The sequence below is a fragment of the Pantherophis guttatus genome, chromosome 2 (genome assembly GCF_059756535.1).
Source record: "Pantherophis guttatus breed Tessera chromosome 2, ASM5975653v1, whole genome shotgun sequence".
Classification (NCBI taxonomy): Eukaryota; Metazoa; Chordata; class Lepidosauria; order Squamata; family Colubridae; genus Pantherophis; species Pantherophis guttatus.
Genome location: NC_142064.1, coordinates 19,016,857 through 19,039,268, shown reverse-complemented (window position 1 = coordinate 19,039,268; position 22,412 = coordinate 19,016,857). Strand labels below are relative to the sequence as shown.

The 22,412-nt window shown below is 42.3% G+C and overlaps 1 protein-coding gene across 1 annotated transcript; it reads right to left on the bottom strand.

Moving 5' to 3' along the window:
* Nucleotides 1-281: 281 nt before the first annotated feature.
* GRP (gastrin releasing peptide) lies at nt 282-9,354 on the bottom strand. Its single transcript, XM_034442373.2, has 3 exons — nt 8,437-9,354; nt 5,396-5,646; nt 282-707 (listed from the first exon to the last, which is right to left on the bottom strand). Exons 1-3 carry the CDS (start codon nt 8,621-8,623, stop codon nt 654-656), a joined length of 492 nt encoding a protein of 163 aa, XP_034298264.1. The 5' UTR covers nt 8,624-9,354; the 3' UTR covers nt 282-653.
* Between the last annotated feature and the right edge of the window lie 13,058 nt (nt 9,355-22,412).

Genomic DNA, 22,412 nt, shown 5'->3' with positions numbered 1-22,412 from the left:
GATAACCAGCATCTTGAATTGGACCTGAAAGCAAATCAGCTATCAATACAGCTCCAACAAGAGAGGAGACACATGTGCAAATCTAGACTTGCACAAAACCATGTGGGCTGCCACATTTTGAACCAACTGAAGCTTCCAGAGACTCCATGTTTTATATGTTGTTAACTTAAGTATTTCTCCAATATGAGTCCCATCATGGAATTTGTGCCCCGGTGTGCTGAATATACCAAGCTTTAATTTCAACTGCATCGTGTGCTCCGAGATCAATAAAAGCGCCAATCTTTTTTTTAAATATATATATTTATTTATTGTGGATACTGAAATGCAGGATGATCGCAAGGTAAAAGATGCAGGGATTGAAGAGAGATATGGCAAAGTATTGTCAGAGAATTGGAAGACCCTTCATTGACAATTATGTACAACAAAGCAATTCAAGCGAGAAAAACGTTGCTTGGAAAGGGGAAAAGCCGTTGGAGAAGTGTAGCCATTGTTAGGAGAAACAAGTAAACAGGTTCCTCTACACTGAAGGGGGAAAAAAATCTTGTTTTAACAGAAAAGATAATTATTTAGTTATCATGTACAATAAAATGCTTATGAAACAATAGTCTCTTAAAGACATTATTCTATGTTTTCAGCGCTGGATGGCAGTCATTTCAACTTGGAGTGCTTTCCTTTTTATCCAGTACTTGCAACAGGAGCTCCACCATCTGAAAGAAGAGGGAAAAGAAAAATAATAATTGTTGGAGCACCTTCGTGTCTAAAATAGCTTGTGCTTCATTCATATTTCATTACAATTGATATTAAATAAATAAATAAAATAAATAAATAATTTTATTTCTATACCGCCCTTCTCCCGAAGGACTCAGGGCGGTGTACAGCCAATTTAAAAACACAACACACAACAATAATTAAAAATTAAAATAATTACATAGATTTGGCCGATTTAAAACCCCAAACATTTAAAATACCCCAATTAAAATTATTAAGTTGATAGCCCTGCCTGGCGGAACAACAGGGTCTTCAGTGCGCAACGAAACACTCGGAGGTCGGAGATCTTGCGTATTTCCGGGGGGAAATACATTGATATATATATTGATATTGATTGCTTCCTAGTATGATTTGATTGCTTATTTGTACCCTGTGACTATCATTAAGTGTTGTACCTTATGATCCTTGGCGAATGTATCTTGTCTTTTTATGTACACTGAGAGCTTATGCACCAAAGACAAATTCCTCGTGTGTCCAATCACACTTGGCCAATAAAGAATTCTATTCTATTCTATTCTATTCTATTCTATTCTATTCTATTCTATTCTACTCTACTCTACTCTACTCTACTCTACTCTACTCTACTCTACTCTACTCTACTCTGATATTTGCAACAGGACTTTTTCTACATGCTATTTCACTCTCTTTAATGTGTGAACGCGGATGACAAAGAGCCCTCAACCACAAAAGGAGTAGACTCTGAAGACCACATTTGTGTTCATCAGATGATCAAGTAAACAAGGTGAGTCAGGATGTTATCCCCGGCCTTTGGAGCGGAACTGAGCGATGAAGCCTTGAGCAACATCTAACAATGGAAAGCATCTTCTTTACATCCCCAGCAGCAAGCTAGTTGAGGAGGCTTAGGACGTGCACAACACTGTCCACCAGGCAGACAAGCACTGGACACTCCTACTCTTGTCCCCAGATTCTACTGCCTAATTCTGTTGACAGGGAACGGATTGCCAGTGAGCAAATTTACTAGGATTTATGGGTTTCTGAAATCAAGAATGAGCGATCTTCTTGAGGTTTCACTGGTAGCAGAGTTATGAACAACTCTTTCCCCACCTAATACACATTATACCAGGATGTTAAATTTTTGTTTTACCGAACAAAGAAAAATAAAGGGAGACTAATATAGATCGATTTCAAGCTATTTAGCTCTCATCAGCTAGCCATTTGAATCCCATAAGGGTAAGGCTAGCGGATGAGAGCTAAATAGCTTGAAATAGATCTGTACTAAAGGTAAAGGTTCCCCTTGCACATATGTGCTAGCTGTTCCCGACTCTAAGGGGCAGTGCTCATCTCCGTTTCAAAGCCGAAGAGCCAGCGCTGTCCGAAGACATCTCCATGGTCCTGTGGCCGGCATGACTAAACGCCAAAGGGGCACAGAACGCTGTTACCTTCCCACCAAAGGTGGTCCCTATTTTTCTACTTGCATTTTTTTACGTACTTTCGGACTGCTAGGTTGGCAGAAGCAGGGACAAATAAGGGGAGCTCACCCACCTTACGCGGCACTAGGGATTCGAACCGCTGAACTGCCGACCTTTTGATCAACAAGCTCAGCGTCTTAACTGCTGAGCCACCATGTCACACTATACCAGGATGGTTTTTTTTGGAAAAATTTATTTTTTATTTTTAAACAAACATACATAAAAACATAAAACCATCTTCAATTACACACAATGTGTCGGGATGTTACTGGGATGTTAAATGTATATTTTACCGAAGAAAGAAAAATAAAGGGAGACTAGTAGATCTTAAAATAGATCTATTTCAAGCTATTTAGCTCTCATCAGCTAGCCATTTGAATCCCATAAGGGTATGGCTAGCTGATGAGACCTAAATAGCTTGAAATAGATCTATACTAGTCTCCCTTTATTTTTCTTTGTCGCTAAAACATAAATTTAACACAAAAATAGTTTGTCGCAAAAGCGACTGCCTGCAAAGGCCCCTGGGTTAGGGCTGAAAGGCAAAAACAGAAGCAGTATGCTCCGTCCCATAATTGGGTAGACCAGATTGCCCTAATAGACCGGTCCCACCGGAGAGAAAACACTACACCAGGATGTGCAGGATGTTTAAAGAAACCACAACTCTCCCCTTTCCCAGTGATGTGTTTGAGAGTTGCTGGTTTCCTATCCCAGCAATGAATGCTGGTCAGGCGTTCCACTTCCTTGGAAAATCTGTTAGAACAATTAATCAGTGAACAACTTCCCTGCAGAAGTTGTGAATGCTGCTCCAACTCTGGAAATTTTTAAGAAGAGATTGGATAACCATTTGTCTGAAATGGTATAGGGTTTCCTGCCTGAGCAGGGGGTTGGACTAGAAGACCTCCAAGGTCCCTTCCAACTCTATTCTATTCTATTCTATTCTATTCTATTCTATTCTATTCTATTCTATTCTATTCTATTCTATTCTATTCTATTCTATTCTATTCTCTCAAATGTAGATGAAAGGAGGAAGATAAGTCGCTCCCTTCCAGCTGATGTATTACTCTCATTAGCAAAAAATATCATCTCTAATTCCTCACTATCCTTCCCATGTTCTGATCATGGATTGCCTTTGGTGTGGAACAAACTAAGAAATAAGTTAATAACATTGAGAAGTATAGGTCAATAAATTAGAAGGAGACTGAGATCACCTTTTCACGCTAACCAATTTTATTAAAAAGCTCACAAAAAGCCTGTGCCCTTCAACAAAATCTTTTAATTTGAAAAAAAGTGTTCCCTGCCTCCTTCTGATTTTCAGATAGGAAAGACTAACACAGATTCCCGCAAAGTGTCATATTTATTTATTTATGTATCTCTATACATCCCACCACCACAGATCACTTTGATTTGAAAGCAATCACACTTTGACTGAAAACAATTGGCTTATATATAAAAATATAGCCCTGGTTTTTCAATCCATTCCCCTAGCATTTACCCTAAATGACTTCCTAGAATTCATATTATTTCATAATATAAGAAAGATCCTCAGGACAGTTAAGAAAATATAAGACCTCATCAGAGGTTCATTATGAAGCCTGAGAAAAGCATTTTTCATGCATAGGAACTTCCAATGAATGTCAAAGGAATCCTAGAGCAAAGTCAGAAAAAGGAAGGAAGGAAGGAAGGAAGGAAGGAAGGAAGGAAGGAAGGAGGAAGGAAGGAAGGAAGGAAGGAAGGAAGGAAGGAAGGAAGGAAGGAAGGAAGGAAGGAAGGAAAAGTATAAATGTTTGTGGGTGGGGAATACACAGTTCATACAAATGAACAAGGCTTGCCTTAAAATGAATGTTTGCCCCCTTGCCAAATCTCATTTGTAGAACCTAAGAGAAGTTCCTTAAGATTTATGACATGTCTCTTGCAGATGGCTGGTCTAACTCTTTTCTAACAAGGCATCTACATCAGAGGTTATTGACAGAAAAGTGGTGATAACCTCTGATGTACTTCATGCAGCATTTCAAGAGCCTTTTTATCTTTTTTTAGTGTTGCAAGTATGCCTCTGTGACTCCATTGCATGTGCTTGCATCACCCACCACAGTCCCCTTAGGGATAGGAATGATGTAGCTTCAGGATGCCCGTTTAAATATGTACCCATGGAAGAATTCTAATACAAATTTCAAATATTAGCTATTTTTTTTTAAAAAAAAACATGTCCTTTATGGGGTGAAAGATTATCTGGATGGAAGTAACTAGGGAAGACTGGCTCCTCCATGCTATCTCCAGTTCAAACGATCTCAAGATGGAACCCAATTTGATATCCTGATGCTGAATTAGTATTCAATTATCCAGGCAAAACATTTTTACAGCTTCCCCTTTAGAGTTCTTCGGATTTAATCCCTAAATTCTTTGCTTATTGTAGTTTGTTTGTTTTTTTTACAAACAAATATGATATTTGGAAATCTAATTGCAAAGGTTGATGTCTCAATCTAATCTTGCTTTTAGAGAAGGCCAAAGCAGCAGTTACGTCACACAATTCCAATCTGTTGAGTTACTAGAGAATAAATGTCTGAAATTTCAAGAGAAAACTGTTTCGACCTTCCCTTTTTCTCTAACAGGGAATGCCTGACAAGAGACATCTATTTTTTGGGACTTCATTGGCATGTGGGAAGTCAATGAGAATGGTGTGCAAAAGAAGGACTGTGAAGTTCTTGGGGCTCTCTGAGCTTAGTTGTTTGCTTGCAGATGTTTCATTACCTCATTAGATAATGTCATCAGTGCAGTAACATCATCAAGAAAGGATATTTAAAAGTCTTGGTCATCTCGCCACTAAGTAAGTAGACATAGGACACTTCCTCCCATGAAGATTTCTTTGAAATCTGTCTCTCTTAAGAAAGAATCCTCAAAGCAATTTTTTATCAATTTGAATGTGGACTTGTAGGGCAGAAAAAAAGAACAGACATTTCATTATCCAACTGGATAATGTCATCAATGCAGTAATTTCATTTCTTTGAAATCTTTCTCTCCTAAGAAAAAGAATCCCTAAAGCAAATTTGTTATTAATCTGAATGAGGACAGACGGGAATTAAAACGAGAAGGTTTCTGCCTGGCACACATTTTCACAGCAAGCAAACTGAACAGAAGAACATTAAGTATTAAACAACTAGAATGCAAAGAATATCTGATGGGGTTATGGAAATCTCACTTACATCTTTGAAGCTGCTGTTTTCCTCTGTCCCCCAAACATTCTTAGAAGTAAAGGGCAGCTCTTCCCGGAGAACCTGAGTATTTTGATCTTCATCCTCTTCCATGTGTTTGAGCAGCTCCTTGAAGGATTCGCCCTGCTGCATATAGCTGCCCAGCTGTTTGGCGTTATCTGGCAGCAAAGGGAAGGGCATCTCTTGACGGTCTTCATATATGTAAGGAAAATCTCCAGTACTCTTTTTCCCCATGAAGTGCCCTGCAAGAAGAAAGGATGTGCCATGAAATTAGTGTCAATGCAGACATCTGTGTCCTTTTTTGGTAACAAAGACTGCGCGGATCTGGAGACCATGGCATCCACGTTGGGTTGGCTTGGAATAATTCAGGAGAATTATTGAAGCTCTCATGATGTCTTCTCTATTCTGTTCTTCTGTGCAAAATGTCAAATGTGAAGGACACATCATCTGTCTGGCAATAACCATGCTTTCCTTTAAGTAAGGAAAAACTTTCTAGACCTCACAAATACCTATATGGACACGGGTGATGCTCAGTTACATCTCAGCAGCCAAATCAGAGGCTTGTGTGCTCTACACAGCTCACTCGCACTTTCCATGACAAGCAGAAGAGGAATAACAATTATGAATAGGCAACATTCAATTGATTATGACTGCCGTTTTTTCGAGCTATTTTCAGGGACAATATGTTTGTGATCTTTGCTTTAATATAGGCAAATGATGTTTCTAATCTCAGTTGGATTTGCCAGTGAAATAAATTCCTAGTGGAAAATTTCTGATCCTTATGCAGAAGAGGGAAAAAGGGGTAATTCTGACAATATTTAGAGAATGGGATATCTCTGTCTCTAACTTATAGCTCTTCTTTCTCCCCTGAGTTCTTCTTCCTTACTTTTCTTCTTAGCAACCTAGTGCCCTTTCCTAAAACACTTTTATTACAAACGAGACAATTTAAATTAGCAACTGAAAAGAGGTAAGTATTTTAGTGAAGAATTTGCTCCCCAATCTCCAGGAATTCTGTCCACTAGTGCAGACACCTCTAATTTATTTTACATTTTTTTAAAATTAACTTCATCATTGGAGGCAGCAGAGTGTACCACCACTGCCAGCTTTTTGATGCACATCTTTTACTGTTTTTATTTGGTGGCTTTCTGTCGTGTTCCTTTTTATCCTTTGGATGCCTCCTTGGCTGCCCCATCCTTTTAAAAGCCCCAGGGACAAGCTCTTCCGCAACATTTTCCTTTGGGATTTAAAAGAAAATTGGGACACCAGGGAGACATGGATGTGGAGTTTTACAGACATACCCCAGAAACTGGAAAGACTGGGGATGGAGAAGCTGGAAGGAAATGGAAAGCCATGGCATGAATGCTCTCTAAGGTAAGTGACTGAGTGGGGTGGCGGGGGTGGCAGAGATAGCCCACTTTTTGAAGATACACAAAGCTACCTTAGTCTGCCTAGTTTAATGAAAAGTGACATGATAGCAGTCTTCCAATATCTCAGGGGTTTAGCCACAAAGAAGAGAGAATCAACCTATTCTCCAAAGTACCTGAAGGCAGGACAAGAAGCAATGGGGTAGAAACTAATCAAGGTGGAAAGCAACCTAGAACTAAGGAGAAATTTTCTGACAGTTAGAACAATTCATCAGTGGAACAACCTATCTCCAGAAGTTGTGAGTGTTCCATCACTGGAGGATTTAAAGAAGACATTATACAACGGTACAGGGTTACCTGCCTGAGCAGGAGGTTAGACTAGAACAGGAGTCTCCAACCTTGGCAACTTTAAGCCTGGCGGGCTTCAACTCTCAGAATTCCCCAGCCAGCAAAGCTATATCTATCTATCATGTATAGATAATTGTGGGAGACCCCACTTGGCACTTGCTCAAAGGCACTCTGTCCATCTCAAGATGTAGAGGTCTAGTTAGCCAGGATTCTAGGTCTACAGGTTTCCTTAGGCTTCCTCAAACTCAAGGATCTCCAACCTTGGCAACTTTAAGCCTGGAGGAGACCCCACTTGGCACTTGCTCAAAGGCACTCTGTCCATCTCAAGATGTAGAGGTCTAGTTAGCCAGGATTCCAGGTCTACAGGTTTCCTTAGGCTTCCTCGAACTCAGGGATCTCCAGCCTTGGCAACTTTAAGCCTGGAGGACTTCAACTCCCAGAATTCCTCAGCCAGCTTTTTGCTGGGTGGGTTCCAAAATCAGAGCGAAGAGGAGGATGCCTGACGCCTCAGCCTAGCCCAGGAGAATTGCAGTTAGAGCAGGGGTCTCTCCAACCTTGGCAACTTTAAGCCTGGAGGACCTCAACTCCCAGAATTCTTCTTCTGGGAGTTGAAGTCCTCCAGGCTTAAAGTTGCCAAGGTTGGAGATGCCTGGACTAGACCGAGTCCTGAGTGGCGCAACAGACTAATGCTACTGTTAAAAGGTAGTATTTAGCTGCCAGCTGTCTGCATTTACTGGGAGTTCAATTCTCACCAGGCTCAAGGTTGGCTCAGCCTTCCATCCTTTCTAAAGTAGGTAAAATGAGGACCCGGTTTGTGGGGGCAATAAGCTGACTTTGTATAAAATATACAGAAGTATGAAGGCTATTGCTTAACGCCTTGTAAGCCGCCCTGAGTCTCCGGAGAAGGGCGGCATATAAATCAAAATAAAATAAAATAAAATAAAATAAAATAAAATAGAATAGAATAGAATAGAATAGAATAGAATAGAATAGAATAGAATAGAATAGAATAGAATAGAATAGAATAGAATAAAATAAAATAAAATAAAATAAAATAAAATAAATAGACGACCTCCGAGGTCTCTTCGAATTTTGTTATTCTGACTGGTACCCTGGCTTATTTTCCCAACCAGGTGCTGATTGTGGAAAAAGCAGGGTCCCAGCTCACTTGCTGGCATCTCTAGGTCTGGCAAGCAATCCTTCCCTGAGCTCAAACCTCCTTAGATGCCCGCGTTGGTTTCCTGCCCTCTGCCCAACGAAGGCTGTAAGGAACTGGCCAAGGAAGCCTCCCGGGGAAGCCCTGGGGGGATCCTCACTCACCCACTGCCCAGTGGCTGCCTCGGGGGTAGATCTTGGCCATCGGGGGCGCTCCGTCGACGCCCTGCAAAGAAGCCGCCCGCCCGCCGCGCCCTTGCAGGAGGAGCGCGAAGGAGACGAGAGCCAGGAGCGGGAAGAAGAGTTGCCCGCGGGGCTTCGGCACGAGCGGCGAGGTCTCCGGGCGGGCCATCGGAGCGGGCTGGCTTGGATGCGTAGAAATGGGTTACCGCGGGGCAGAGTCCGCCCGAGCGCTCGGTCGAGGAGGCGAGACCAAGCAGGGAGGTGACAGGAGGTCCGAGCCTTGCGGAGCCTGAGCGCGGCACTGCTCCGTCTCGCCGGCTGACCCGCTTTTATATGCCGGCCGGGGCGAAGAAGTGTATGCAAAGGTCAGGCACGTGACGCTGTTTCCCCCCCCCACACACACACACCTTTCCTCCGTCGTCGTCCCCCACCCCCACCCCGGGGAGGGCAAGTCGAAGTTCTGGGGGCCGCGTGGCGCGCCTCCCTCTTCCTGACTGGCTGGCCCGGCGAGCAGCAGCCGAACCCCCCCCCTCCTCTCTTCTTCTCTCCCCCCCTTCCACCCCCACCCCCCCACGCGCGCGCCCTCCACTTCGACATCCCCCCTCCCCCCGCCGACCTTCCCAGTCTGGCTCCGGCGCCTTTCTCTCGAGGGCGCCTTCTGCCGTCAGGCGGAGTCGCCCCCTCGACGGGCAGAGTGAGGGGAAAAGAAAAGAGCTCCCGTCCAGACGGCTCTTCTTGGGAGCTCAGACTGCCAAGCCGCCGTGTTTGCAGCCCTGGGCGGAAGCTATGAGGGCTCCCAAGAAGCACTTTCAGGGGGAGGACGGAGCCCCCAGTTGGGTGGGTTCCAAAATCAGGGCGAGGAGGAGGATGCCTGAAGCCTCAGCCTAGCCCAGGAGAATTGCAGTTAGAGGACGGGTCTCTCCAACCGTGACAACTTTAAGCCTGACGGACTTCAACTCCCAGAATTCCCCAGCAGCAAAGCTGCCTGGGGAATTCTGGGAGTTGAAGTCCGCCAGGCTTAAAATTGCCAAGGTTGGAGAGACCCCTGAGTTAGAGGAAGACTAAGGAAACTAAGACTAAGGAAGACTTGGAATCCTGGCTAACTAGACCTCTACATCTTGAGATGGACAGAGTGCCTTTGAGCAAGTGCCAAGTGGGGTCTCCCACAATTATCTATACTAGATAGATAGATAGATAGATAGATAGATAGATAGATAGATAGATAGATAGATAGATAGATAGATAGATAGATAGATAGATAGATAGATAGATATAGCTTTGCTGTCTGGGGAATTCTGGGAGTTGAAGCCCACCAGGCTCAAAGTTGCCAAGGTTGGAGACCCCTGTTCTAGTCTAACCTCCTCCTGCTTGAGATGGAGAGAGTGCCTTTGAGCAAGTGCCAAGTGGGGGTATTCCACAATTATCTATACATGAACCATAATAATGTATTATTAGTTAATCTTTAGTGAGATTCACAGCCTTTGAGGCTGGTTAATAGCTCAGCAGCTTGAGTCCTAACCAAGGACCTAGGAACTGTTACGGTATCGTGGGAGGATGTAAACTGTTCCGAGTAAGGTGGTTTTTTGTAGAGTCAAAATGTTCAAGTCCGGCAAATTTAGAATTTCTATATAGCGGGGTAGCCCTTTGGGTATTGCTCCAAGGGCTCCAATTACAATAGGGACAACACACGATTTCTGTTTCCACAGTCGCTCAACTCCAATTTGCAAGTCCCGGTACTTTGTGATTTTTTCTTGCTGCTTATCTTCAATCCGTGCATCACCAGGTATTGCAATGTCAATGAACCATACTTTTTTCTTGTCAACTATTGTTACGTCCGGTGTGTTGTGGACCAAGTGCCTGTCAGTCTGAATCCTAAAGTCCCACAAGATCTTGAGTTTCTCATTCTCTAAAACTTTCTCAACCTGATGTTCCCAGTGGTTTTTGCTGTACTCAAATGCAAACTTCTGGCACAATTTCCAGTGAATGATCTTAGCAACACGGTCATGGCGTTGTAGGTAGTCAGTTTGTGAAATTTTGCTGCACCCACTGATCAGGTGGTCGACTGTCTCATCTTTCTCATTGCAGAGGCGGCATTTGCTGTTGGTGGGTAACATGTTGAATTTTTGTCTTCATGCAGTTTGTGGCTAGGGCTTGTTCTTGAGCTGCCAAAATAAAGTTCTGTTTCTTTTTTCAGTACTCCTGATCTTAACCAGTTCCAAGTTAGTTTCTGGTCAGCTTTGCCTTCAATACTTTTCAAGTACTATTATTATTATTATTATTATTATTATTATTATTATTATTGCATTTAAATTTAGGTATTATTTAAATTAAAGATGTAGATACTCCGTGAAGAGTGCAGAGAAGCTCGACAAAAATAATTTGGGAATTGGAGGCTAAAACATATGAAGAACAGTTGCAGGAATTGGGAATGTCTAGTGAAAAGAAGGACTAGGGAAGACATGATAGAGTGTTCCAATATTTTCACGAAGAAAAGAGGGTCAATCTATTCTTCAAAGCACCTGAACTAGGCAGGACAAGAAGCAATGGACTGAAACTAATGAAGGAGAAAAGCAACCTAGAATTAAGGAGAGATTTCCTCACAGTGAAAACAATAATCGGTAGAACAACTTGCCTTCAGAAGTTGTGGGTAGTCCAACACTGGAGGTTTTTAAAGAGAAATTGGACAACCACTTGTCTGAAATGGTATAGGATTTTCTGCTTGAACGGGGTTGGACTAGAAGACCTCCAAGGTCCCTTCCAACTCTGTTATTCATTATACCCACCTTCTCCCATAGATTCTGGCATGCTCATCATTCAATACCAGTTCATAACGGTTAAAACCATACAACACATTGAGAGCTGCAGACACAGCCTGTCCTTCTTTCCATCCACAGACATTTCAGATTGGCAGCAAACATTAAACGGTGTCCCCAGGTGGCAGAACTAGCAAGGGGGAAGAAGTTCCAGACATGTCCTATCAGGCGGGATTCACAATGTTGTGCTGCTGAAACCCCACAATCTTGACTCACCTCAAGACAATTTCATTCATTCTTTCATTCCTGGAAGACGCGTGTCCCCAGCCCACTTGTCTGTTCTGCAGTAGTGTCTCTCCTCGTGGTTATTCTCACCCTGAACGTTTCCCCCTGATGTTTGCCAAGGATGTGCCCTATTGAATCGCCACCTTTCAAAATAATTTATTTGAACCAGGCACCAATTTGGACTGCAATCTGCATTTCACGATAGCATCTTCCTTGCCCGTTCCCTTCCTCCAGCAAGGGGTCCAGTTAGAAACCCCTGATACTTTCTGATTAGAAATACAGACGGTGTATACCCCCACCCCACCTCGCCACCACCTGTCCTTCATTCATATCCCCTGTTTTCATTCAACAAGCTTGTTCTGCAAAGCAGGGATCTCTGGAAGTGAAACGTGGCTGACTGTTTCTAAAGGAAAGTCCCTTCTCTCCCCCACCCCCTCTCTGCATTTCAGAAGCCTCTCCCTCCAATGAATGAAGTGGGGAATCTTTGTTTTCCCCCTGTGGTTGGTGAGACTCGATAAGACCTGGGACAGCCGTCCTCTTATCAAAGCAGGGGAAGGGGCTTTTTATTTGTGGAGTTGCTGGCACCGATAACTAGATATTCTTGCCTCTGATTGATGGAGCCCTCTGACTCCCTTATTGTTGCAGGCAACTTTAGATTTGCCTGCAGCCCTGGTGAGATAGTGGGGAACACTCCGGCAATCACCCACCAAACGGTCTGTTGATACCCAACACTATCCAGTTTTCTAAACGCATCTTTTATTTTTATGGTCCCCTTCCTTTTCTCCCCCACCCCCCCACCGAACACATGCCTCTTTCTGCACACAAACCCACCACACTTTGCTCTCAAAAAGAATGGAGGGGAGAGCCTGACTATCTTTGCTGCACACATTGTTTTCCCTTCTTAAATCTGCACTGCCAGCTTCTGATCTGAACGTGGCTGGGCTCCAAAGTTCTGCAAAGTGAATACCCAGCACATCTGTTCCAGTCTAGGGTTGATGGGTTGCGCATGCAACTTTGAAAGTGCCCCTAGGTACATAAAACAACTTATTTAACCGAGTTGGAAGGGACCTTGGGAGGTCTTCTTGTCCAACCCCTTGCTCAAGCAGGAAATCTTATAACATTTCAGACAAATGGTTGTCCAATCTCTTCTTAAAAACCTCCATGTGAAGTTTCCGAAAGTATTGCCCTAATTAATTCATGAGCCATGAGCCGAACTTCAAAAGAAATACAGTCATTTATTAGGAGCACCATTTCGGCAATATTCGGATGCAGTTAGAACTAATCCCACGTATATTTACGTTCCCCTATGTCTCTCCCCTCCTCTCCGGCCATGTCATAAATCACATTCTCCAATTAACCACTTTGGCTGGCTGTGAAATCCAACACCCTCCTTCTGATTGCGGTCAGGAAGAATGTATGGAATGCACTTCAGTTAGGGAAATCAATCAGCTCTATCATTTCTCCCTCCCTCCTGCTCATGGCAACTTGAAAGCTTTGCAAGTTGACACTCCCTTTATCCCGACAGTGCCTGTGATTTTCTCACTACTAGATCTGGAAAGTATATTGTGCCTATTTCTGGTTGTAGTGGGCATTACCTATTTTCCTTCCAAATTCTGGAAGCCGTGAGGATTTTCATCCCTCCCCCCCCCCGTTATTGTTCAGTACATATCTCCATAGATGCAACTTCAGCTTGATTAAAGGTAAAGGTAAAGGTTCCCCGTGCATGAATGTGCTAGTCGTTCCCGACTTTAGGGGGCAGGTGCTCATCTCTGTTTCAAAGCCGAAGAGCCAGCGCTGTCCGAAGATGTCTCTGTGGTCATGTGGCCGGCATGACTAAATGCCAAAGGCGCACGGAATGTTACCTTCTCCCCAAAGGTGGTCCCTATTTTTCTACTTGCATTTTTTACGTGCTTTCTAACTGCTAGGTTGGCAGAATCTGGGACAAGTAACGGGAGCTCACCCCATTACGCAGTACTAGGGATTCGAACCGCTGAGCTGCCGACCTTTCGATTTACAAGCTCAACATCTTAGCCACTGAGCCACCATCTCCCTTCCCTAGCTTGATTAACCCTATCCAATTATGGGTAACATATGGAATAATATCTCAATGCCATGTTAGGATGTCAGTTTTACAGTTTGCAGATAGATAATGAATTTCTTCTTCCATTTCTACCTCTATCTTTTACTCATCCCCAAATTTGCTTCAGAACATTGGTGTTCCTCAGAATCAAATCTGGGATATAAAGACAAAGTGAATATGATGTGGGATGTAAGGCATTATCTCCATGGATTAAACATTTTGGAAATTGAAATACTCTTTAAATACAAAAGCATATAATGAATGTTGTTTTTCTATCCTGAACAAATCATGAGTAGATGGGTATGCAAAATTACTTATTTATCACAGTCATTCATTTCCTCTTAGAAAGCTTGTGTGCAGCATATAGAATCAAGTCAACAAAGAATGTTAGTGCATTGTCAAAAACGTATCTGTGTTCCTTTGTGACAATTGTTCAAAATATGTTCATATCCAAAGGCAAGCACTCTGAATTTTGACAGAATTTAATCCCTAGTTTTAATAATATGTCACACCAGCTGCATGGATCAGGAAGACATTAATCTGTTTAAATATCTATAATCACATTGCCTCCAAATACTTTCATTCTTTCCCTTTATATTTCAAATAAATAAGCTTTGTTTGCTACTAAGGTAAAACTTAAAAAGTAAGATAAAGTATCAACTTTTTATACATGTATAATATTTTAAATTTACCCAGTAAAATGTTTCTTTGTAGCTTTAAGCTAAAAGAATATAAAGACAAAAAATAACAACAATAATTGGTGCACTTTCTGTGTCTTTCTCATATACAGGGCTCCATACAAATATTTAAAGGTGTCCATATCTTCCACTGGTATTTGACTCTTTACATTATTGAAATGAATGTTGAATCTATAATGTAAAATTCTAGATATACTGTGACTTTAGGCTACATGATCAGAAGTACTGAGTCCATGTTATGAATCTATTCTGTATTCAAATTACATTCACCAGATTTTAAGAAAGATTTTTTAAAAAAGATTCAGAGAAATTAGAACTAATGAAAGGGAGAGCAATGAGGGTGACCAAAAAGTTAGAAAATAATCTGTTGAGAGGCTCTAATGCTAGAAAAGGTGTGTTGGGAGAAATGTCCTTCTGGGTTCAGTTCCAAGTGGGGAAAAGACACTGGAAACATGGAGGCTGCTTGGAAAGATGGTTTTTAATAGTGTGGACAGGATCACATGCCTTGAAGATCTTGGGTGAAGAAAAAAAAACAGGGGAGAGATCCTGAGAGTGCCTGAGTTTTATACCCTCTCTGGGCTTTTGAATTTGAGCTTGAGTTCTGATTGGTTGTCAGACTCCCATGGGGCCATGCAGGAGTAACTTTGTAGGTTGTCTGTGTCCCAGACTTGGTTGAGCCTTGCTGGGTGATGATGTAATGAAGGGGCTTTGGGCAATTCCAGGGGTGAAATCCAGCAGGTTCTGACCGTTTCTGGAGAACCGGTAGCAGAAATGTTGAGTAGTTCAGAGAACCGGCAAATACCACCTCTGGCTGGCCCCAGAGTGGGGTGGGAATGGAGATTTTGCAATATCCTTCCCCTGGAGTGAGTTGGGAATGGAGATTTTGCAGTATCCTTCCCCTGCCACGCCCACCAAGCCACGCCCAAAGAACCAGTAGTGTGCCAGGCAACATGGCTCTGCGTGCCACTTTGGGCATGCATGCCATAGGTTCCCCATCACGGAAATAAGCAACACAGTAAGAAACTGTCAAAGAGCCTTTAGTAAACAGCCCGACCAAAGAATCTCTAAGACTCACACAGACAGGCAAGACACCAGAACATAAACTGACAGCAAACAGCACTCCTCACTAGCCCTAGTATGATGATGTTACTTAGTTAGGGTAATGAAGCATCTGTAAGAAAATAGGCAAGCTCAGAGAGCATCAAGGACTCCTCATTTCAACCCTGAGCTACAAATATTCTCCTTTATTGGAACAAGTTAAGAATAGATCATTATGAAGAAAAATCTATCAGGTCACTAAAAATAGAATTAGAATTAGAATTAGCATTAGAATTGAAACAATAGAATAGAATAGAATAGAATAGAATAGAATAGAATAGAATAGAATAGAATAGAATAGAATAGAATAGAATAGAATAGAATAGAATAGAATAGAATAGGAGCTGGAAGGGCCCTTGGAGGTCTCTTAATCAAGCTCAAGCAGGAGACCCTATACAATTTGAGATAAGTGGCTGTCCAGTTTCTTCTTAAAAACCTCCATGATGAAGCACCCACAATTTCTGAAGGCAAAGCTGTTCCACTGGTTAATTGTCCTCACTATTAGGAAGTTTCTCCTTAATTCCAGGCTGCTTCTCCTTTGATTAGTTTCCAACTATTGTTTCTCGTCCTGCCCTCTGGTGCTTTGGAGAATAATTTGACCCCATCTTTCTTTGTGGCAGCCCCTCAAATATTGGAATACTGCTATCATGTCACCCCATTCCTTCTTTTCCTTAGACTAGCCAACACAGATCCTGCAGCCATTCTTCATATGGTTTAGTCTCCGGGCCTTTGATCATCTTAGTTGCTCTTCTCTGAACTTTTTCCAAAGTCTCGACATCTTTTTTGTAGTATGGTGACCAAAATTGGTTGCAATATTCCAGGTGTGGCCTTACTAGGGTTTTATAAAGCGGCACTAATACTTCACATGATGTTGATTCTAGAGTTGACAACAACTTGATAACACATAATCGATCAATCAATCATCTAAATTTGGGCTTTAAAAACTCACTGGAATGATTGTTGAACTAAGTCCACAATTTCTATCCCAACTTTGTGAATAGGGATAAGGAACCAGATGGTATTTCTTGGATCATATCTGGGAAAATATTTACTTCTGGAAGTTTGGCAACCAATGCAATAAGACAACGATTGCACATCTGCCAAAACCAAAGATATACTTGCCCAGTTATACTAAGGGGAAATGAGAGCCTTCTTCCTCTTTATCCTCAGAGGAAGCTTCTAAAATATCTCACAGATACACAATATAGAAAGCAAATGTTAGGAAAAAAAGATATTTGGCTGAAAACAGGTTCTTGTACAGGGCAAAAGCTCAACCTCTGTTTCATAGGTAAGCAGTTGTGTAATGGTCTTCCTCATTTTTCACTGCTTGTCAGAAAATGAGGTAGTTGAGGCAGTGGTGAAATCCAATTTTTTTTCCTACCAGTTCTGTGGGCGTGGCTTGGTAAGCATGGTGTGGCTTGGTGGGCATGGCTTGGTGGGCGAGGCAGGGGAAGGATACTGCAAAATCCCCATTCCTCCCCACTCCTGGGGGAAGGATATTGCAAAATCTCCATTCCCACCCCACTCTGGGGCCAGCCAGAGGTGGTATTTGCTGGTTTTCCGAACTGCTCAAAATTTCTGCTACTGGTTCTCCAGTACCTGTCAGAACCTGCTGAATTTCACCCCTGAGTTGAGGAAAAGAAGGCTTTTCTGAGAAAAAGCGATGTACGCAGCTGTAAATGCTTTTGCTGTTTCTGCCCATTCTGAAAATTAAAATTGATATTCAAGAAAGAAGCTATTGGGACCATGAAGTCATTCATCTTCCATATTTGGTAATTCATGAAAACAAACAAACAAACATCATTTGATGACTGTCTTATGATGTGGAGAATTTGGTAAATTTCATTACAAACATGGTGAAAATTCATTAGACTAAGAACTGGCTTTCCTTATTTGGTTAAGTATTATGCTTTCAAGGGGAAAAAGCAAATAAATGTTTCTGTTTAATTATGATGCTGCTTTGATTTACAGGTTTTACAAATCTAGTGCACTTGATTCATTTATGGTTCGGTATATAATGCAAAACTGGAAAATAGGGTAACTCAAAATTAATTTGAACATTTTCATTGCAATCCTCGCAATGGAAGTGGTTGCAGTCACATGATGTGTCGCTTAGCAACTGTGGTGTTAGCAATGAAGTTGCCTGTCCCAATGGCGTTCACTAAGTGAGGACTACCTCTATATGAATAAACAAGTAAATGTCTTATATTTGTAAGTTCCCCTTTAATAGAGAATAAGTTCTTTTTCATTAAAATGTAAAAGAAGGCAATGAAACTACTGTAATGGCCTTCTAGGATGAAGAAATAACTGGAAAAAAAATACATACTGAGCACTGGTGGGTTGCTTCCGGTTCGCACCGGTTCACAAGTACCGGTAGTAAAAATTTGTAGTAGTTCGGAGAACTGGTAATAACATTGGCCATGCCCCCGAACCGGTCCCTGGCCCGGTCGCTGCTCGCTTACCCTGCCCACCTCATCAGAGGATTTACTTTTAAAAGCATTTTTTCTACAACCTCTTCGGCCGAAAAAATGCTTTTAAAAGTAAAAAAAAAAAGCCTCTGATGATCACGCAGCTCAGGTGGGATCGTCAGAGGCTCCTAAAAGCATTTTTTTCTACAACCTCTTCCGCCAAAGAGGTTGTAGAAAAAAAAATGCCTTTAAAAGCCTCTGGCGAGCCCAGCTGAGTTGGGATCTCTCTTAAAGTTGTAGAAAAAATGCTTTTAAAAGTAAAAAAAAAAAAAAGTTGGCCATACCCACCAGTCACATTACCCACACCAAGCCACGCCCACAAAACAAGCCACGCCCACAGAACCAGTAGTAAAAAAATTTAGAACCCACCCCTGATACTGAGGAATTAATTATAATGAATTGAATCCAAACTAAACAACCCAATTCAACCATGTTGAAACCTGAGATTTAGTTTTGAACTGCTGCTAAATTAAGCTGACTTTGAACACTGGTCTTCCTTAAGTTTCATACTATGGGTAACTCAGTTTAGATAAAACTGAGCAGTCCAATGGTCCCTTCTGAACACAAGCAAATGAAATAATTTGGAGATAATTTAGAGAGGAAAATTTAGAGATGGGAACTTCAAGATAACCCCTCTTCTTGTTTTTCTGTGGTTTAAATTCCACCTTCCAGCAAGTCAAAATATCTTGTAATTTAACTCTTTTGCTCAGTGAATAGCAACCCAACGCCTGAAAATTGACTACAGCTTCAGGTGTTCTGCGGGGATTACCATGTATTGATTCTTCTTATTAAATTTATCTCCTTCAGGCTCTTTCAATATATTTTTTGGGTCAGACTTTCTGTCTCTAAATTGTGTTCAAGCTGATGTACATTTGAAGGGCAGAAGCTTCCCATCTCTCATGATAATCCATAATTAGGTTCTAAATATACAAATGTAGGAATAAACATAACCTCCCTTCTCAACACTGGCAAAACCTCTTCCTTTACCTGTTCCATTCCTTGTTAAAGCAAGGAGAGAAAACTCAGCAATGAATATTCAAGATAAGAAATTTCCAAGTAATGGGCGGAAACTGCCAATGAAATGAGCATCTTAATGGCAAGACATACCGATGATCAACTGTGCACAGAAGGGGAAAATATACCTAAATTGAAAATGTCATGGCATCTCTGTTTTCTTAATTTTCTTTTGCAAAGCAGGCACTGGCAGGAATGGGTTATAAATCTCCTGTTTCTGTTTTCCTGCATTTCAACCATCTGAAATTATTCAAATCTCTTTTTAGCTCCAAAACCTCATATAAAAAATTATCATTGGCCTTTTAAGAGCCACCAGCCGATGAATCTGCTGATGTGATCTGTCCCCAATTAGGATCAAAGAGAGAGAAGCAACCTGGAATTAAGAAGAAACTTCCTAACAGTGAGGACAATTAGCCATTGGAACAGCTTGCCTCTAGAAATCGTGGGCTCTTCATCACTGGAAGTTTTTAGGAAGAGAGTAGACCAGTGATGGCTAACCTTTTTGCCGTCGCGTGCCAAAAGCAGGGGGGAGTGGAAGGGGGTCACATGCCTGCGTGCCCACACCCATAATTCAATGCGCCCAGCCCCCCATGCATGCGCACGTGACCCCCCCTGCATTCCCCCCGCTTTTGGCACGTGATGACACGGTGGGACCGGTAGGCCCATTTTTCACCCTGCCTAGGCTCCAGAGTCTTTCTAGGAGCCTGGGGAGGGCAAAAACGGCCTTCCCCCTCCCGGAGGCCCTCTGCAGACCAGAAACGGCCCGTTTCCCAACTTCTGGTGGGCCTGGAAGGCCTATAAATCAGCTGGTTGGCATGCACATGCACCTGGAGCTGAGCTAAGACAATGCTCGTGTGTCCACAGATATGGCTCCACATGCCACCTGTGGTACGCGTGCCATAGGTTCGCCATCACAGGAGTAGACAGTCATTTGTCTGAGATTGTATAGATTCTCCTGCTTAAACAGGGGGCTGGACTAGAAGACCTCCAAGGTCCCTTCCAGCTCTAGTCTATTCTAATTAGGATGACAGTTCTGAGCCAGTTTTTCTTTTTTCGATTTGGAGTAAGAAGGAGAGCTACTCAGGAGATGTATTTTGCTTTGTGCAGGTTTCAGCTGCAGCTTGTCAAAAATCTCTCAGAATTCCTTCGGTGGAAATGCCCAAAATGTGCTTCATTACAAAGTTGTAGACATGATTTTGTGAACCTGATCATCTTTGGGCTATAAACTGTGGTGGCTGGTAATGGCTGGTAATATCAAGGAGTGATTGTGTGGGGAAAAAAAACATACATCATGGTATGCGGTAACATGGAAGACAGTGAAAAAACGAAATCGGTAAGAAGAAATCATTCCAGTCCACAGAATTGTGTTTTGGGTTTAGTGCTTGATTTGAAAGAGGTACATGAAGTTTATGGTGGTCATTTCCTTCCAGTTGAATGGTCATTAATGGCGTCAATTTCTCTGTCCAGCAGTCTGAGTCACAGTGGTGCTGATGTGTCTCTCTCTCTCTCTCCCCCTCCCCCTCCCCTCCCCTGTAGGTTTTTTTTGGGGGGGGGGAGGAATTAAAGACAGCAGTGGCAGGGCAGGACCTAAACTGGGTAAAGATAGGATAATCTATATTTTTTAAGATGTTTTAGGCCAGTGTTTCTCAACCTTGGCCGCTGGACGATGTGTGGACATCAACTCCCAGAATTCCCCAGCCAGCTCTGCTGGTTGGGGAATTCTGGGAGTTGAAGTCCATACATCGTCCAGCGGCCAAGGTTGAGACACACTGTTTTAGGCAGAGATTCAGATAATTAACATTTGGAATGTTTTGTGTTAAGATTACTGTTTACAGTAACCTTAGTTATTAGTTATAACCAACAGTTATTTCTTATTTCCCTCATTAGCTTTGCTTGTCAGACACCGGGCTGAGAAGGTCACGGGTGGAATCCAGGACCTGCAACTGACCCAAATTTTGGTCACGTGACTGTGGGAATGCTGCAACACTCGTAAATGTGAGGGCTGTTCATAAGTGACTTTTTTCAGTGCCCTTGCAAACTTAAATAATCACTAAATGAATGCTTGTAAATTGAGGTCTACCTGTATTATTAATCTTCTCATCTTCTCATCGTTCCCATCACCCATCTCCTCCCACTTATGACTGTATGACTGTAACTTTGTTGCTGGTATCCTTTATATTGATATTGTTTCCTGATTGCTTATTTGTACCCTATGACTATCATTAAGTGTTGTACCTTATGATTCTTGATGAACGTATCTTTTATTTTATGTAAACTGAAAGCATATGCACCAAGACAAATTCCTTGTGTGTCCAATCACACTTGGCCAATAAAAATTCTATTTTATATTCTATTCTACTTGGAGAGCAAATAATAATCAAAGGATGTTGCCTTCAGCCTTCCTTAAGGCTTTTCCCGGAACAATTGTCCAGTTTCAGTAACACCTTAATGGAGTATATCAACTACCACAACCTCTTCATGCACTGAGCTACAATTCAGATTTTTCAGGCCATGGCCATATGAATTAAGACTTCTAGGAGTTCTGGAGTTCCCGCTTGTAATGTATGGCTGTGAAAGTTGGACCTTAAGGAAGGCTGAGCGCCAAAGAATTTGAGGCCTTTGAACTATGGTGCTGGAGAAGACTCCTGCGAGTCCCTTGGACTGCAAGGCGATCCAACCGGTCAGTCCTAGAGGAGATCAACCCTGACTGCTCTTTAGAAGGCCACATCCTGAAGATGAAACTCAAGTACTTTGGCCACCTAATGAGAAGGAAGGACTCATTGGAGAGGAACCTAATGCTGGGAAAGATTGAGGGCAAAAGAAGAAGGGGACGGCAGAGAATGAGGTGGCTGGATGGAGTCACTGAAGCAGTAGGTGTGAGCTTAAATGGACTCCAGAGGATGGTAGAGGATAGGAAGGCCTGGAGGAACGTTGTCCATGGGGTCGCGATGGGTCGGATACAACTTCGCAACCACCACCACCACCAACAACAACAACAAAGGAGTTCTGGAAAGCATCAGGTTGGGGAAGACTGAACTGATAGGACTTCTGTCCCATAACAGCAATAACACTTCTGTGATTAATCAAGATATCCCTCTAAAATTCTTCCGCCACATGGGCAAAGTTGGAAATAGATGGGAAGACAACCCTGTCTGTAATGAGCCCATAAATGACACCAGCATACGTGGAAATGATTGTCCATTGTATTCAAAATGTAAAAAGGACATTAAGTATTGTTTAGCTTGGAGTCTAATGCTCGCGGGACCTTTATGTGGAATATTGGCATGTAGAGAAATGGCAGGTCCTTTCAGCAAGCAGTTTAATCAGTCTAACGGATAATAAATATCAACTGAGAAGCAGTGGGAGAGTGAGTCAGATGCATATGCATTTATTGGCTCTGTGTACATCTAGCTTCTTTTCAGCTGGACGGACTGTGATGCTGTCAATTCTTCTAAATAGGAACATGATTCTTCAAAAGATTACTTGAAATACGAAGACACTGAATTGCATCTGCCTCTTAATAAAATGTTTGCCAGAAAAGATGCTACAGGTCCTTCTAATT